General features: G+C 47.7%; 1 protein-coding gene across 1 annotated transcript in view; it reads right to left on the bottom strand.

The window, feature by feature from the left end:
- Ift43 (intraflagellar transport 43) overlaps nt 1-18,406 on the bottom strand; it is a 78,768-nt gene that overhangs the window by 34,167 nt on the left and 26,195 nt on the right. Inside the window, exon 3 of the mRNA XM_051196388.1 lies at nt 14,236-14,300. Coding sequence (XP_051052345.1) covers nt 14,236-14,300 — 65 coding nt within the window. The remainder of the gene's footprint in view (nt 1-14,235; nt 14,301-18,406) is intronic.

The following is an 18,406-nucleotide window of genomic DNA, read 5'->3' as shown; positions in this document are numbered from 1 at the left end:
GGGCTGAGCCATTATCTTGTGGGCTCTGATGATAACTCCAAGTGTGTAGTGTCAGAACTGAGCTAAACTGCAGGTCACCGGGTTGGTGTCCACTAGAGAAATGAAATGCATGGTATGTTAAGAACCCCTATATACAGCGCACACACACACACACACACACACACACACACACCTCTGATGTCAGCAGTGAATTCTGAGTTATTTGAGCACAGCAGGACAGTGAGGCTAGCTGGTCTGCACCTCTCACAAACAGGATCTTTCTCTGGGAAGTACAGGTTTCCCTCACTGTCTGCAAACACCTCAGGATTGTGCTGTGTCAAAAGTGGCGCACACCTTTGATCCCAACACTTGAGAGGCAGAGGTAGGCAGTTCTCTCTGAGTTCCAGGCCAGCCTGGTCTACAGAGCAAGTTCCAGGATAGCCAGGGCTACACAGAGAAACACTGTCTTGAAAACACAAACAAAAAAACAAACAAACAAAAGGCTTTTGCAAGAGTTGTGACATAGCATGTCCCTTGTACTGGTCACACAGCAGTCAACACTCCATTTGGCCCCTATTCCTTGAAAGATGAATTCATGCAGGCCGCTCCAGGCTCTTTCTCTCCCCTGGGATATCCCTGGGTTATAGTAAACACACATGGCATGCCCAGGCCTCCACACCTGGCCTGTGCCTGGAAGGCCTGATCCTGCCTCACTTGCATCAACTGTTTCACTCCAAAGCAGTAATTATTGGACCAAAATGGCCTATTCTGAGCAGGAAATGTATTAGGTGCTCACACAGCGGCGCAGAAGTCCTTTGAGATTGCGTGTTAGAGCAGTGTGTTAGAGCCAGGACGGGTTGGGATTGAACCCAGGACTTCACAAGTGCTCCAGCTCCAGCCTGAGACTTGACAGAACTAAGCTGAAGAGGCGGTACCAAGGGTGCTGACTGCAAGGTCAGAGGCACGCCACACCTCTGAACCTCCAACTAGGGATCTGCATCCCACCTGCTGTCTTTCCTTAAAAGGTCCTCATGGCTGAGAGGAAGGCTCAAGGCTCAGTCTCTGCAAACTTCCCACCCCTGAGGTGTGGGTACCTGGGGTTCACTTCCCCTTTTACACACCCACAGGTGAGGGAGACATGCTGAGAGCATCACTTCTTGTGTGGTGAGTTCATATGCATATTCCTGTGTGTGTGGTTCTGTGCAGGTGTGTGCTTGTGTCTGGACACACGTGCATATACACATGTGCTTGGAGGCCAAGGGCTGGCATTGATCATCTTCCTCAGTTGCTTCTCTGCCTCTTTTTTTTTTTTTTTTTTTTTTTTTTTTTTTTTGAGATGGGGTCTCTCACTGTACTTGGAGTTCACTAGTTAGGCCACACTGACTAGCTAGCAAGCCCCTGGAACGGTCCGCTCTCCACCTCCTCAGTACCAGGACCACAGGCATGTGCCCTGATACTCTGCTTTTTACATGGGTGTTGGGGATCCAAACTTAAGCCCTCATACCCTGAGAGTCAGTGACTTTACTAACTGAGCTGTCTCTCTGGCTCTGTGACCATTTAGTTCTAGTCCAAACTCCTCAGAGAACGTTGGGCCAGAGGTTGCCCATGATGACAAGAACACATGGCGAAGAGAGGAGGAGGGAAAGGGCAGAGGTAGATGCCGGGCTCCCATCACAGACACTAGGTGGTACTAGCAAAGGGGGGAGGGGGTGCTCCACCAGCAGCAGGAAACAGATGCTTAGCAGTGATAGCTCCCATTCTCAGCACCTTACTTTGGGTCACTGCACCCTGGGCTTAGCATGGGAGTCACAGCTCCCAAAAGCAGGTACTGGGGTTGCTAGGGCCCCAGGGTCTAACTGCCTCGCTCCCAAACTGGCTGCTTGGGAACAGATCCAGCTCTTGGAGGGCACTGCAGGGTTGGAAGGGACAGTCGCTTCCAGGGCTTAATTGAACTTAATGACTGGCCTAATTAAGCTTGTTAATGGCAGGTCTAGTAGGGCCTTGGCTCATGCCTCGGTGCAGCTGCATCCTTAGTCCTCACCTTCCTCCACAGGGCCAGAAGCTGGCTGAAGCACAGCTCTTAAGACAGCAGGCCCAGGGAGGTCGGAGGGCTCTGGCTATGTCTGCTGGCCTTGCTGTTCTAATCACACACAATGCACATGGGGGATACATATTAACAGAGTCCTGGGGATACCTCTGAGCTCTACCACAGGCAAGAGCACCATATCAGGTGCTAAGATGCAAAAACTAGAGGGTGGTGAAGCTGGAAGAATATGAGTGTGACTTCTACTACCAGCCTTTCATGGGCTCAAGTTCTGGCTGGCTGCTGACCAGCTGTATGTCTTTGGGCAAGCTATGTGACCTTCCTCACCTGCCAGCAGAGCTCAGGACAGAGGTGACTCATGGGGCTGTTCTGAGGGCAAAGGATGATGACTGGGTCGAACACAGTGCTCAGCACAAAAGTCAAAAATGATTGAGTGGACATGCCTGTCCCACTGGTCCACACAGCAGAGGGCAAGAGGTGGAAGATATTCCCCCAGTTCAGAACCTATCTTTGAGAAGGAAGCTGCAAGTTCCCTAAGGAATGGAGCTAATCTTTAAAATATACTAATATTAATAACAATGCAATCATCACCATCGTCATCAGAGGATTGATAGTGGGGGGAAGAAAAGAAAGAAACATCCAAAATGTCCACCCACAGAGGAACCCAGCCCATGGAATTAATACAGAAAAACAAAACAAGGAAGGGTGGTGATGTGGCTCACTGGGTAGAGCGCTCTGCCTAGCATGCATGAAGCCCATATAAAATGGGCATGGTGGGACACGCCTGTAATCCCAGAATCCATTCAAGAGGTAGTGACAGAAGGACCAGAGGCACTAGGTCATCCTCTACGTGGGGAGTTCAAAGCCAAACTCAAAAAAAGGCGGGGGGGGGGGGGGAAGGAGGAAGAAAAGGGAGCTAAAGTTAGATGCTCTAAATGCAAGCACACAAAAAAAAAATCTTCAAGATGCAATTATCATTAAGAGAAACATAACAGAGGCTGGAGAGGTGGCTCAGAAGTTAAGAGCACTGGTTGCTCTTCCAGCAGTCCTGAGTTCAATTCCCAGCACCCACATGGTGGCTCACAACCATCTGTAATGGGATCTGCTGCCCTCTTCTGGCCTGCTCACATATATACAGGCAGAACACTGTATATATAATAAATAAATAAATAAATAAATAAATAAATAAATAAATAAATAAATCTTAAAGAGAGAGAGAGAGAAATGTAATAAAAAGGCAAAGTACAGAGTACAGTGCATTCAAAATATTTATACATGGCATGTGCATGTGTGTATATATATGCAAACAAGCATACACACATTCTGTAAGATAGTCCTCAACTTCTCACTGTGCTAAAATGCCGAGAATGCCCCAACCTGACAGAGGCATACAGCCTAGCACATCTCACTGCAACCTCGTGGCCAACTCAGAATTGCACTCCCTCCCAGCTGGTGCCTGGCATCTCCAGAGAGTACTGTACTCTATCGTAGCCTGGAAAAGGGATCCAAACCCGAGTCAAAGTGAAGTTTCTCCTCACACATACTGCATCCATACCACCAGAAAATCAGATACCACCTGCCAAACTGTCACAAGGCAGGAACCACCAGGGCATCAGTTCTGGGAAGTCATTCCTAGAGAGATGGCCGGGACTGGAGGAGATGGCAGATGTGGGTAAATTTAGTTTGTTTCTGTCTTGTTTTCATTTAGGGGAAGGACTTTTTTGTTTTGTTTTGTTTGTTTTTCAAGACAGGGGTTGTCTATAGCTTGGGAGCCTGTCCTGGAACTTGCTCTGTAGACCAGGCTTACTTCGAACTCACAGAGATCTGCTTGCCTCTGCCTCCCGAGTGCTGGGATTAAAGGTGTGTGCTACCGCAGTCCAGCAGGGAAAGGACTTTACTTTTAAAACATGGAGCCTGAAGCTCTCACCAGTGATGGGCCTTAAACAGGTCTTCCGACAACTGCAGAACTGGACAGATCAAAAGACACAGGTTTGAACTTCCTAAGAGAGATGACCTCTGCACTGTGGACAGTCCAGAAAAACGAGGAGCATTCCACAGGAGACTTATGGTTATTCAGGGGCTGTTACTGAGGGGTGCTCGTTCCGCTCCTGATCCTTGGGGACATGCCTCCAGCTCAACAATCCTAGAACCAGATCCAAGAAGTGACCAGCTGCAGCGGCCAGAGAGCGCCACTTCTGCAAAAGTAGACACTGCAAAAGGCTAAAGGTCAAAGTCTTCGAAGGACATGTGAGAATTCATTCTAGACGCACAGCTGGACTTTAATTACAAAGAAGCCAAGGCTAACTTGGCTGAGAAGCTTGTGGTAGCAGAGGAGCTGGTAGTCGGCTGGGGAGGTGAAGGCTGCCACCTGTCCCTGGGTCTACCGGGCTAGCACACAAGGACTTGTGGATGGAGGGGCTTAGAAATCTGCAGCTGCGGGGGCTCCAGCCATCCTCTCCCTGTGCACCTGAGCAGGCAACACATTCAGTTCAGTCAGTTTTCCTCTGACACGGGGGCATCAGGAGTCCCTTGCTCCAGAGAGACGTGATGAGAGCTACTTACTTAGCAGCAAACCGCTCCACTGCAGAGCTAAATGCTGCTGTGAGCCGGAAAGCACTTGGCAGCGGTGCAATTACTTCACACCCAGGCACTGCATCAGCTAACTGGCTTTGTGATACAGGGCCCCAGGTTGCAGCCAACATCCCTGTGTGTGTCCCAAGTGGAGGCATATGAACGTGCTCCCCAGATCACAAGAAAGTCTAGTGTGATGGCCACACCTCCTCTCTAGCCTACAGGGTCCCCGTGTGCATCTTAAAGCCTCTATGAAACTTTCCAGGAGTCACATGTGAGCTGCTTTTTGGGCCTGGGAAAATACTGTACCTCCTGCCTTTCTACCTTCCATTGAGATTTGGAAAGACTGGTTAAGAAATGACACTTAAAGATCCCAATAGGTTAGCACAGATGAGTATGCTGCCTTTTGGGTATGGTAAGAAGGGGAACTATCTTAACCGGTGTTGTGTGTGCCAGCAACACACACACACACACACACACACACACACACACACACACACACACAATGACATTAAGCAACCCCACCCCACGAGGCAGATGCCAGCCTGGTTTATATAGTGAGTTCCTGGGCTACAGAGTAAAATCCTCTCTCAAAAAAAAAATAAATAAATAAATAAAAGCAGGATGCTAACTTGCACAGCCTCCACGGGTCCTCTTTCCCTCCTCCTTTTGGATCATCAACCTCCTTCAGCCTGGTTATACTTCAGTTTTAAGATCAAGTTTTCCTTCACAAAATTTTAACAGGCCACCCCAGAAAGCCAGGCTGCTGTCCCTGCTGAATCAAGGACCCATCTCCAGGACTTGCCTTCCCCAACACCACATAGAGACTGGAGAAGTATCCCACTGCTTTGAGGCTGCAGGGCTGAGTGGGGAGGGGCAGCTCCACCCCTTCTTTCCCCTGCATCCTGTTCTGCCATTATCCACCCATCATTTTCACTCCTCCACCAACCAGCTCTCAAACAAATGAACTCTACTGATGGAGTAGGGATGCTGGGGGACAGGGCGAAAGACCCGACATATCAGCCCATTTTCCCCGCTTCTGTGAGGGTCCTTTTCCCTGGTTATTTCAATGCATACAGTCTGGGTGTCATTTAGTTTATCTCTGGATCCTACTGAATCTATCAGATACCCAGCAATAACGGATGTAGGTAGATTAAAATTTATTAGGAATAATTGTGGAGCTTGCTTACTCATGTGCTTGCTTTTGCAGAACAGGGGACTGACCCTGTGATCTCGATATGGTCCCAGCTTCTTTTGGCTTCTTTTTCAATTTTGAGACACGGTCTCATTAAGCTGTCCAGGCTAGCCTCGAAATCTTCCTGGCTCAGCTTCCCAAGCAGTGGGAGTTATAGGCCTGAGTTACCTCACCTGGCTTGACTGTGGTTTTTCTAAATTCATTAAACAACAACCTACCTACCTCTTCCTCTACCACCTTTCAGTCAAGGCTCTGAATATCAATTTAAAGGAAAACAGAACTTACCCTTTTGTGAGTGTTGGGTTGAGGAAACTGTGTAGCAGTTTCCACAAGGGACAAAACTTTCTATACTGATGAGACATCCCTTACGCCCTGGGTGTTCTAAGGGAGGTGAAAGATTCCACACTTTGGTAAGCTCCTTAAATTCAGGGAGAAAACTCAACAGTTTCTGGAAGTCCCTGAAACTGGCCAGATCCTTTCATCCATTACCAAGCATATATAAGCAGTAAACATTGCTAAGAGACACTCAGACAAGCAAAGCTATCCAGACAACTAGCTGAGCCCCTAGAAGAGGTTCAGACCAGCCAAACTGGCTGGAAGAGACACTCTCCAACCTGTTGGCCTGCCTAAAGGCTATGCAGCATGGTCCAGGTTTCCATTTTCCTAAGCCATCACCCATGCTGGCATGGCCTTTGGTGACGTAGCTCTTTAAGTCTTATTCTGGGAAGTCCCCTCACCCTGTCACCTGTAAGAAATCCCAGTACAACTCACTGGTTCACCAAGTAGGATGTGGGTGGTTTCCTTACTTTGGTCTGTCTTGGTTCCCAACTTGGGTGAGTAGATGCCTGTTCGTGTCTCCTCACAAATAGTGGCACACAATAGCATGACAGAGAGTCTTACATAGAACAAATAAATGTAAGATGTATGCTAAAATGTATGATAGTGCTTGGCTCTACAGCTATATTTTCTAAGCTTAGAGTATCTCAGAAATTGACTGCAGGAAACACACACACACACACACACACACACACACACACACACACACCTACCTCTTAAGACATATGTTCAAACAGGTAGTTCACATGAGCATCTCTAAAGGCCATACAGATAGTCCCAGTGCTCTGGTTTATATGTCCAAGGGTGCATGTGTGTACACGTGTGTGTATGTGTGTGTATGATTACTAACTAGGTCTTCCCTTCTCAGTCATCTGTCCACCTGATCTCACTCAATCCTGGACTCTTGTCATCTTACAGATGACTAACCTGCTGAGAATCAAGCAACTTCTCTCTCATGGTACCCAGGTCCTCTGTGCCATACCAGTCCTGGGTTTTTAGGTAAAACTAACATGTGGGCAGTTAATTCTTAAGGCTTCCAAGTTTATTTTCTTTTTCTTGAAACCCAAACAAGTAAAATTGTGTTCACTGATGAAAATCTGAATGTTAGAAGTCAAGGTCTTTTCCTTCTCAGGAGCACAATGCCTCTTCTTAAATTATTGGAGCTCTGTAAGGAACATCCAGAAATCACTGACAGATCAACTCTATACTGTGCATCTGTGTGTGGAGCATTATAGACCCAGAAACACAGACAATGTACAACGATCTCTCGTGACTATGCTCGAGCTGTTAGCAATGCAGAGGAAGAGGCAGTGGCAGCTCCAAGGAACTCGGTGGAACAGGAAGGACAAGACCCACCTGGAGAGCTAGGAAGGAGCCACACACCCACAGAACACACATTCACATCAGTCCTTCAGGTAAAGGGGTGTGGGTGCTCGATGGACATTCCTACAACGTCTCCACCGTTTAAAATTTTACAAAATGAAGATTAACGATGGGGAGGCAGGATAGTAAGGACCGATTACATTTTGGGCAATCAAAGCATCAACGAGAAGTTCTTTACAGAAGAATTTTCAGTGAGGAGTGAAATTTTTTTTAAAAAAATCGTCATATGATAACCTTTAATGGAATCATTTCCTTAAGCAGCTCTTGCCAGTGCACCTATTACCAGCTTGATGGGATGGTAGGGTGGAGGGCAAAGCATGACTAACGCCATGGACCATGGATTGGTTAAAGTAGAGTAAGTGGATACCGGTGCCGTTCTACAGCAGTACCTTCCCACATCTGTATTGCCCACATCTGGGCCTCCTCACAATCCTCCCCCACCCTGGGTCCCTCCACTCTTGCCCCCATCCAGCACCCCGGAAAACCCCCTCATTCCTGGGCCTCTTCACACCCAGCCCTCAAAATGAGGTGCTCCAACCATGACAGTGCACATAGCTAGACACCAGCTAGACCTAGCCATATCGCTTCCTCGGAACAGGACCATGGGGGAGATAGAGAAAAAAATTAAACATCACAACTCGAAAGAAAAGGTTCAAATCCAGACTATAGGACCCTCTACGGGCCAAGATTCTTAGCGTCTGCTCTCCACACAACAGAAAAAGCAAGAGGCATGGGAAAGGGGAGGGGTGTAGCCATAAATGAGAAGCTGAAGACTTAAGAACTAAGCAAAGTATGGACCTTGATTTGTCCTTTTTCACAGCCCAACGCTACCAAGACATCCTTGCTACAATGAAAATAACCGCATATGATCTGGAGATCAGATAACATTAAGGAATTGTTATTAATTTTGATAGGCATTAAAATAGCATGGTGGTTAATAAAGGAAAACAGTCCTGATCAATTAACAGAAATGATCTCCGGCAGGAGGGAGGATTCAATACTGTCAGGCTGCTCCTTGCCATGGGATTTTCACATCCCCACGTACTTCTTCATTGGCTGAACTGTTTATCCGCGTCTGTGTCTAGCCCAGCAATTTCCCATCTTTCCAGTCATGGAACTTTCAGATGAAACATCCGAGTGGCAAGCTGGGATGGACGGATAAGACTTCTCACAGGCACAGCCAGGCTCGGGTCTTGGCAGCAACTAGGCCTGGCGTAGGCCCAAGGGCAGAAGATCACAGCCGGCTTGCATTCCCATAGCCACACAGGGCACACAGAGGGGAGCCCCAGCAAACCTGTGACACCTTCCTAATGAACAGGCTGTGGTGGGGCTGGGCAGGCTGTAACACAGCTGGGTTAGGAGGACAGAGCCTGGATCTGCAGCTGTGCCTGCAGACCGACGAGTCCATCCCCCACCCCACCCCACCCCACCCGGGCCTGGTGAGTGAGTCTTTGCCTTTCACACTTCCGTAACCTATTAAGAATTAACTGCTCTCTGTTAACAAGAAGGTAGAGACTCCAATATGGCAATGACATAGAGGGAGAGGACAGAAGCCCTTTAGTATTCTTGGAACATCTATGCCATTAAAAGAGAGAGAGAGAGAGAGAGGAAGGGAGAGGAGGAGGAGGGAAGGGGTAACCTCGGGACCAGCACACGGCAGTTCTCCCGCCATCTTGATGTCCTTGACACGTGCAGATGGTGTGGAAGTGGCTGGCACCGGAGCAGCCCGTGAGGAGGAATGAGCGGCCAATGGAGATTTATGTGAGCAGAGCGAGATGGACAAGGTAAAATTGTCAGGAGGAGTTGTTGGAAAGTAAAATATATTGTGACAATTCCACTCCTGCCGTTCATCAATAAACTGACAGATCATTTAGTGTCAATTAGGAGTGATAGATGGACAAGTCCCCATGATCCTGGGCCAAAATTAATGGCTGGGAGGGAGAGGGTGATTGAAAATGACGGCTGACATTGAGAGCAAAGTCCTCAAAGTCCCCGAGGGGCCATTACTTGCCTCATTCCCTTGCAGATCAATGCAGGGACAAACCCCAAAACAGACACTTTGAGACAAAACTTAGTCAGAAGGCCTTCTCCTTCCCAGGTTTGGGTCCCTTGCCCTCAGCTCTGCTCACCATGGCCACACCGGTGACCTATCAACTCTTTTAGTGTCCCCATTCAGACAACTTCAGGCAGCTGACTCCAAAATGGTGCCTTTGGCACAGCTATTACTTTCAGACCAGCAGAAGGGACAGGTAAGAATTTCTGGTCCCAAGCCATTCCTCAAGTCAACCCTGCCCTGTACCTTGGAGTGAGTCCACGTTCTAGGACATGGTACCTCCCAGGGCCAAGGCCCATAGACGCTTTGCTCTGTCTTAAAGAGTATTTCACACTGAGCAAAGGTATTGTGGGAGCTCACTAGTCAGAGCCATAAACAACCCTCTTCTTTCCACAGGAGAGTGAAGCGGCCTCAAACTGTCATCTGTCCTACTTCAGTGAATGGAGCCTCCCTGACTTTTGTCACGGGTCGGAACTGTTTGCACCCCATCCCCAGATTCCTAATCCCTAAGGTGCAGGTGGTGATTAGGCTGGGCTGAGATCACTAGGATGAGGCTCTCAGGGTGCGGTGCGGAGGGGGTGGGGGGAAGGACTGACGTACCCAGAAAGAGCTCCTCACCAAGGACTGAGTCATACTGCATTCTGACCTTACACATCTTGCCCCCAGAAAGACCAGTGAACGTGGGCATTGCCTGAGCTCCAGGGATCTGGTAATTCCTTACAGCAGCCAGACTGTGTCAGATGTGCAGTGCCTGCCACAAGGCTACTGTTGTCCCAGAAGCTTTTAAAGTAAGCACACTTTTCTCCAGGTCGAACTCTCTGATGTAATCAGCCTAAGGAGAAGGTTGCCACCCCCCCCCAACACCAAACCTTAAACCCAAACACTCGCACTGTCTTTGTGAGAATCCAACTAGCTTGTCCCCATCTACTGTATGAGGTGGCCCTGGCCTTAGAGTCACTTTCTTCTGATGTCACATGCTTAGCCCCACCCATGCCATCTGCCTCTCACTAAACTCTCTGCTCCTTGGGCAACCCGTGCCTTTCTGGCTAGAGATGCCTGATGTCCTCGATTAGAATCTAGCTCTCCCAGGACAGGGAACACACCCTGCACTGTGGTACTCACTAACACATTCTGGCTCGTGCAAAACCACTAGGAAGCACTAAAGCTGCACAGACTTGGAGCACTGCCCTAGGGCAATCAGAGTCAGTCACTATTCCCTTTGGTCCCCACCAAAGCTGAGCGGTCACACTGGGCACCACTAACATGGGGCTCACACTCAGTACCACTAACACGGGGCTATGTTCAGTCCTGAGCCTTCTCATGAAACGTGAGAGAAAGTACCTGGTATCACCTGTTCTTGTCCCAGACCTTCATCTTGAATCTAGTCATGACAAACTGGAAAAATGGGGACAGACCTTCTGTGAGACAACTGGCCTGGATGTCTTGGACATAGAAGTGGCAGCCATTATGGATCAAGAAGTGAAAGAAGCCGGGCCTGGTGGCCTATACCTGTAATCGCAGCACTTGAGGGCTGAGGCGGAAGGAGGGATATGGGATTGAGGCTAGGTTATAAAGACCCCAGCTCCCGAGAAAGATGGGGAGAAGATAGAGCTAGCTGTATGGATTCTGATTGGTTTTAGAGCTAGAAAAACACTGAAGGACAAATAGGGACATTTAAATGTAAGCACATATCGGAAACTATTAAGTAACTATGCAGTGACCTAGTGATCAGGATTCTGTGACTAGGCTGGAAGATGCAGGCTTTAGTATTTAGGGATAAATGTCATACCTACCGTCTACAACTGACTTTGGAATGACTGGGGAATAATATCAAGGATGAGGGAGATGGGGGAGAAGAGAGTGGGAGGGAGGGATGCAAAGGGCTGGAAAGAAACATGTCCTGCTGTCAGTTTTTTGATTCTGCTCTAGTGCTGGGGACAGAGCCCAGAGCCTTTTGTATGCTAGGCAAACTCCCTTCCACTGAGCTACATCCCTGGGCCAAGGAAACCTCTCTAACAATCTTGTTTTGAAGACAGCAGCTCAAAGAAATTCTGATTACAGTTGATGTCTACTCTTTAAGACTGTACCTCTTTAAGACAGTGTGTATCTCTGCATGTCTTAAATAACCTTGGTGACTGGCCATCCCACTGCTGGTGTTGACAATAGGCTTGGTCTACCTTACATCAAAGAAGATTTAATGCAAGGAATTAAAGCCAAAACAGACTTGAAAAGCCACTGTTAGATGGGAACTCTGAACACACAGAGCACTTACCCTGTCAACTCCCTCCACATAACTTTATCTGTAAAATGGGACTAAATAAAATGTCCAACAGTATCCTTTGTGTCAGACTTCAAGAAGCCACAAAACCCAACGGCAACTGAACCTGTCCAGCCTGGAAGCCGCCCACCCAGAACCTATGAAAACCAGAGGCTCACGGTGCAGGTGGCAGCCAGCACTGGCCAAGTGGCAAGAGAGAGCTGCACCATCACCACGTTTTTTAAGCACCACTGTTAGAATACTTTTGTTTCCTGTGGCCTTGCACATGGTAACACAAACTGCAGCACCTGGCTGGGCATGCCGTTGAGCTTCGTGCTTTTCCTGTGTTGTGTGTTCCAGCCTCAGAGCAACTCTGTGCCCTGAACACTGCTGCCATTTTATAGGGCTAAGTGTACACTGCCACTCAAGTGGGTGCTACAACCAGAATCCACACTCAGGCACATCTGAATCAGTCACCCGCTGCTCTAAGTTGATTCCTACGGGCAAGGTCACAGATGGCCAATGCCTCGTGACCATCGGTGTGCATTTCAGGTTCTTTTGAGAGTGGCAGAAAGAAGTGGGGGAATGCTCTCTTTGACTCAGGACAAGTCATTTGGAAACCTTCCCAGAGACATGGATGCTATCCCAGATGGCTCAAGAGCTCCATCACTGTCTAAGACTTTAAAAACGCTAGAGACACTGGGGTTGTAGCTCAGTTAGTGGAATACTTTCCTCTAGCAGAGAATGAGGCTCTGGGTTTGATTCCCACCATGGTGTAAGCCATGTGTCATGGTGGCACCTGTAATCCCAGGGCTCTGGAGGTGGAGGCAGGAGGATTTGACAAGTTCAAGGTCATCCTTAGCTACATATTAAGCTAGAAGCCAGCCTGGGACACATGGCACTCTGTTTCAAAAACAAAACACACAAGCTCAACATGGTCGTGCATGCCTTTAATCACAGCACTAGGGAGGCAGAGGCAAGTGGATTTCTTGGAGTTCAAGGCCAGCCTGGACTATATCCATAGCAAGCTCCAGGCTATCCACAATTAAATAGCGAAATAAGAACAAAGAAAATCCAACCAAGCAAATCCTGTAAAATCTCCTTGGAGCAAAGCTTTAGAAGCCTGACATGCTTATGTTAAGGTGCATAAGAATACTGATATTCAAAACAACCCTTCATTGTCTAGACCTAGAAGTACTCCCAAAAGACCCTTTCAGGGCAAGTATAAACATCACCATCTGCCAGAACACAGGTAGAGAAAATGGTCAAAGCCATCATGAAGGGATGAGGACAAGAAATCCAATAATCGCCATAGCAGCAGCAACATTCAGCATCTACCTGGTGCCTCCTAAACGTGTCTTTCTTTTCTGTGAACCCAGTTATCCTCACATCAGTCCACGCAAGCAGGAGCTACTTCAACCCCACTGCAGAGATGAGCAAACAGAAGCCAGACAGCTTAATTGCCTGTTCAAGGTCTCTATGGTGTAATACTGAGCATAGCCAGGATTTGAAACCAGGTATTCTGGTTCCAGAATATGTGCCTCTTGATCACCACACTTGTCTCTCAACATGGAACCACAAGGCCTCTGACATGAGGTTGGAAAGGTTGGGGTGGGGAGTGGAGCTGGAGGGTATTTATCAGAACAGCATCACCTGGTCAGAAGCACTGATCCAGAGGCTCAGGTGTCAGGAGCACCTTGCCCAACCTTTTCTTGCTGGGTGATGATGGACCAAGCATCCACAGCCCCACACAACTTAAAAGGGACACCATGGGTCTGTGACACTGGTTGTTCCTTCTAGGAGCTCCAAAGAAAAAGAGAGGATGATAAGACAGTGTTAATTATTGTGGACCAGTGTTCCCACCAGCTCCTGGCACCGGCTTATGATAAACATGAGATGCCAACCAGGCGGTAATGGGACACCTGTCCTGTTCTTCACGAATAAATGTTCTGTGTCCAATGCAGACATGCTGCAGAGTTCATCCATGGCAACTAATAGGCCATTCCAGCACGCTTAAGAGAGGGCTGGAACAGAGCAGGGCTGGACTGTGAAAATGGCTGGCCAAGCAAGAGGAGTCATAAAGGACGGGACAAATCAGAGACCCACTGACATGGACATCAGTAGAGGCAAATCAGAGAGAGAATCGGACTGTAGTCCAGGGATGGGAAGTCAGGGTGGCATGGAAAGGGGCTGTTGAGAGGTACAGGGCTTGTTAGGTGGGATGGGAGAAAACTGTCCTAGAATTGACTGGGTGACAGGCGCAGAACTGTGCCTATGCTAAGAACAGTTACGTTGTACACTTAAACGGTATGTGACTTGCCTCAGTAAGGTTACGGAAATGACGACCCAGGTATACCATGTCCATACCTCCCTACCCCCCCCCACTATAACTTACGCCCAGGGAGTTGTGTACTCACTTTGACACCTTCACGGAGTCATCTGCCCAGCCTCCCTGCCGCCGAGGTGGTTTTGGTGGGGGAGCCTGTGAGAGAGAAGTCAGAATGACAATCACTCAGCTTTGTGCCTCCCAACACTACAGAGCGCCGGGTTCAGGTCACCCAAACCGAGGCAGCTCACTGAAGCACTCCCCCAATAAAAATATGAAAGTAAATTCCAATTTACTATGAAAACTGTACCATCATCCCTCCTGGTGGGTGTGGAAATCAGCACACTGTTCCTGATGGACAGCTGGCAGCTATCTACTGAAGACTTAAAAACAGTCAAGATTTTGTTTCCAGCCCTGGAGAGTAAACCCAGGGCCTCAAACCAATGAGCTGCATTCCATGTGTGTGTATGTACATGTATGTGTATGTGCGTGTGCAAGTGTGTGTGAGTATGCATGTGCCTGTGTGTATGTGCATGTTTGTGTACACACACACACACACACACACACACACACACACACGCATGTGCGCACGTGCGCACTTGTGCACTTGAACCCACATGTATGTGGAGCGGTGGATGTGCCACATGTACAGAGGCCCAAACTTGACTTCAGACAGGGTCTCTCACTTAGCCTGGATCTCACTGATCAGGCTACATTGGCTGAGCGATGAGCTGCAAAGGCTCTAGCTGCCTTTCCCTCCCTATGGTTACAGGACCACACTACCACGCCCAGCGTCTTATGTGTGTTCGGAGAATCTGATGTTCTACCTACTGAGCCATCTCTCCAGCCTGCTTACACCTGCTAAAGCAGCAATTTTTTTTTTTCCTTTGAAGATTTATTTTTACTTAGTGTGTGGGGGATGTTCTGCCTGCATGTATGTCTGTGCACCACATGTGTGCAATACCTATCATGACCAGAAGAGGGTATCAGATCCCCTGGAACTGGAGTTAACAGATGGTTGTGAGCCACCTGTGGGTGCTAGGGGGATGGAACCCAGGTCTTCCAGAAGAGAAATCGGTGCTCTTAACTGCTGAGCCATCTCTCCAGCCCCAAGGCAGCAATTCTAAACCCAGAAACTTGTCCCAAGGACATAAACATGAAGAACATATGTCATTTCTGTATAACTGACACTTGGCAATAACCAAAACGGACAGCAATAAGGAACTAAATAAAATGAAAGAATATATACAAAATAGTATGCAAGTAATGCAAAACCATGTTATAAAAGTAATTTCAAAGTTCATACACATTAATTAGAAAACATTTCAAAACAGTAGGAATAAGGATCTGATGTGGAAAAAAGACCATTAGATCTAAGCACATGCTAGGGACTCCTAATCAAGAGCAATTTAAATTTTCCACCCCTGTGCTTTCACGAATTCTCTGACTTTTAATGGTCTACTTATATTACTTTTATAAGAATAAAAGTAATAAAATGAAGATTTAAGAGTAAGGTTTGCTTAGCAGACATAAACACGGCATTGGCAGGTTCTACTTTCCTCAAGCTATTTGGCCAGGAAGCAAACACACTCCCCTAGAATGGGCACGGTCAGAAACTCTATTGTACAGATTCTCACCCAGCATGCCCTAACTACAAATACCACCCAATAGCAAGCCTCGACAGCACCTGAGCCGGTGAAACAGCCCGGAGTGTGTCCTGTTGAATTACCCAGCATTCTTCCAGGAATGTTTTTTGAAATCTCAGTTTCCTTTTTCCAAGAACTTCACAAAATTCTAACTGTGGCTCTCAGACTGGAGAGGAGTTCTGATAAATGGACTACAACAGGGGTCAGCAAACTTCTACAATGGATTAGGAGGTATCTCTTATGGGCTATACTGTCTCTGGTGTAACTACTGAACTCCGACCCATGGAGAAATAAATAGTTTAGATACTAAGGCAAGCAGGTAAAGCTGACCATCAAAAACAAAACAGAAACTCTAAAACCAGGCAGTGTGCCAGCTGTGAGGGGAAGGATGTGGTTTGCTGGCCCCTGGACTAAGATGTCATGTCATTGTGACCTCCTTTCTGAAGCCTAACAGGACCATTTGAAGAAAACACCTGCTCAGTATGCCTGCATGCCTTTGTGCTTTTGATGTTTTGTTTTGGACTTTTTTTTTCAAGACAGGGTTTCTCTGTATATCCCAGGCTGTCCTGGAACTCACTCTGTAGACCAAGCTGGCCCGAACACAGAGTGCTGGGATTAAAGGTGTGTACCACCACACCCAGCCTGTTGTTGTTGTTATTATTATTATTATTTTTTAACATGGTGATAGGTTTTCTTTTCTACCATAGTAGCTGTGCCCCAGCCTGGCAAAGAAATGTTCCATTTACATATAGGATCTTTCTGTGGTATGAGCCAGGGCCTGCTGGAAAGACTGAGGAGGATCCAAGTCCTGGAATAAAATACCTAAACCTCACTGAGCACTTGGAAAATGTAAGAGACAATTTAGGGGGAAAAAAATAAACAACAGCTTAGCTTTCTACATTAGAGGCCGGCAACAGAGCCAGAGGAAGGCCCTGCATGTCTGTCCATCCCAGAGCCAGAGGAAGGCCCTGCATGTCCATCCCACTTAAAGGGAATCTGAAATAAACAAGTGGAAAACATCCACCACCTGTCTCCAGAAGGGGATGGGGAGACCCAAGGATGCACTCAGGGGCTACACCCTTGACTCTATGTCCACCTGAGACGAGCCCATCCGTGGGCTGGAAGAAGCAGCCATCTATCCCATGCCCCATTTTCCTTACACACAGCTAACTAAGTTCAGTGTACTGGACCCAGGCAAAACTAATTAGAACCAGGTGTGACGATGCATGCCCCAATCCCAGCACTCAGGAGGCTGAAGCAGGAGGATTCCAAGTTTGAGGACAGCCTGAATTACACGGTGAGACAAACAACCAAAAAGAATCAACTGGATTGAGCCACAGAAGTGTGTGGGCTCCTTCAGACAACACAGAGCAGGACATCTCTAAAAACCAACTAGAGGCAGAGTAACCCAAGCCTATGAAACACAAAGCGGCCTGCAGAATCCAAGGACCTCATCCTGTCTCATGCATGCATAAGGCAGTATGATGAGGGCACACAATTTTGAACTGAACTGACCCATACTGAGCCCCCTTGAGATGTTTCAGACTGATATACGGCCAGGCAAGATGGTGCATATTTACAATATCAGCACTTGGGAGGCTGAGTCATGAATTCAAGGCTAGCCTGGACTACCCAGAGAGACAATGTCTCAAAAGAAAGGGGTGGGGTCTGGAAAAATGGGTGGATGCCTAAGAGTACATGCTGTTCTAATCATAAGGACCAGAACTCAAATCCCAGCACCCACAAAATAATCAGGGCCCCCAGTGCACACTTCTAACCCCATCTCTGCAGACATGGTGATGTGAGGGTAACTGACGCTGGCTGGTTTCCAGCCCAGCCAAGAAAACTCGAGTTTCAGGCTCAGGGAGAGACCCTGCTTCAAAAGAAATAGGTGGGGAGTGTGGAGGACACCTGGCGCCCTCTTGTGGCCTTCACACATGTGCACAGGTTCACATCCATACATGTTCTCTCTCTCTCTCTCTCTCTCTCACACACACACACACACAATCTCTTAAAAATTCAAACATAAAATAAATAAACCAATTTGCGATTACATGGCCAGAACACCCCTCTCCCTGTGCCCCTGAGAAAAAACACTCTACATCTTTGTACCCGAAGATGGGCCTGTGATACTGCAGTGTGGTCATTAATTGGTCGCCATGTTTAGTTTGGCCACACAATTTCTTTTGTTTATTTTCAATTTATGATACCATCTAAGAATTGGAAGATTTCCACATTAAAAGTCAGTTTCCAGCTGCCTTGACAAACTGGAATATCTAGTAACTCTGGGGCTGAGCAGGAGCCATGCCCTGGGGCAGGGACATGCTCGGAAGTTAGCTGCTGTCCTCACCTCCGGCTCCTTCCTGCTAATGTTCCTTCTTTTGTTCCTGTACAGTGTAGCTGTTTTTAACCCTGGTACAGAATTCTCTCTCTGTTCCTCTGCTTACCAGAAAATGGCAGGGGGAGGCTATGCAGTGTTCTGAGGAGAACAGGCAGTATGATCTTTTCTTGCATGCCCAGTGGGCAGAATGAACCACACTTTTAACGAAGCCATTAGTGCAGTGGTTCTCAACCTGTGGGTCGAAACCCCTTTCACGGGTCACATATCAGATACCC

Source organism: Phodopus roborovskii, unplaced genomic scaffold, assembly GCF_943737965.1.
Source record: "Phodopus roborovskii unplaced genomic scaffold, PHOROB, whole genome shotgun sequence".
Lineage (NCBI taxonomy): Eukaryota > Metazoa > Chordata > Mammalia > Rodentia > Cricetidae > Phodopus > Phodopus roborovskii.
This window is presented reverse-complemented; position numbering and strand designations above follow the sequence as displayed.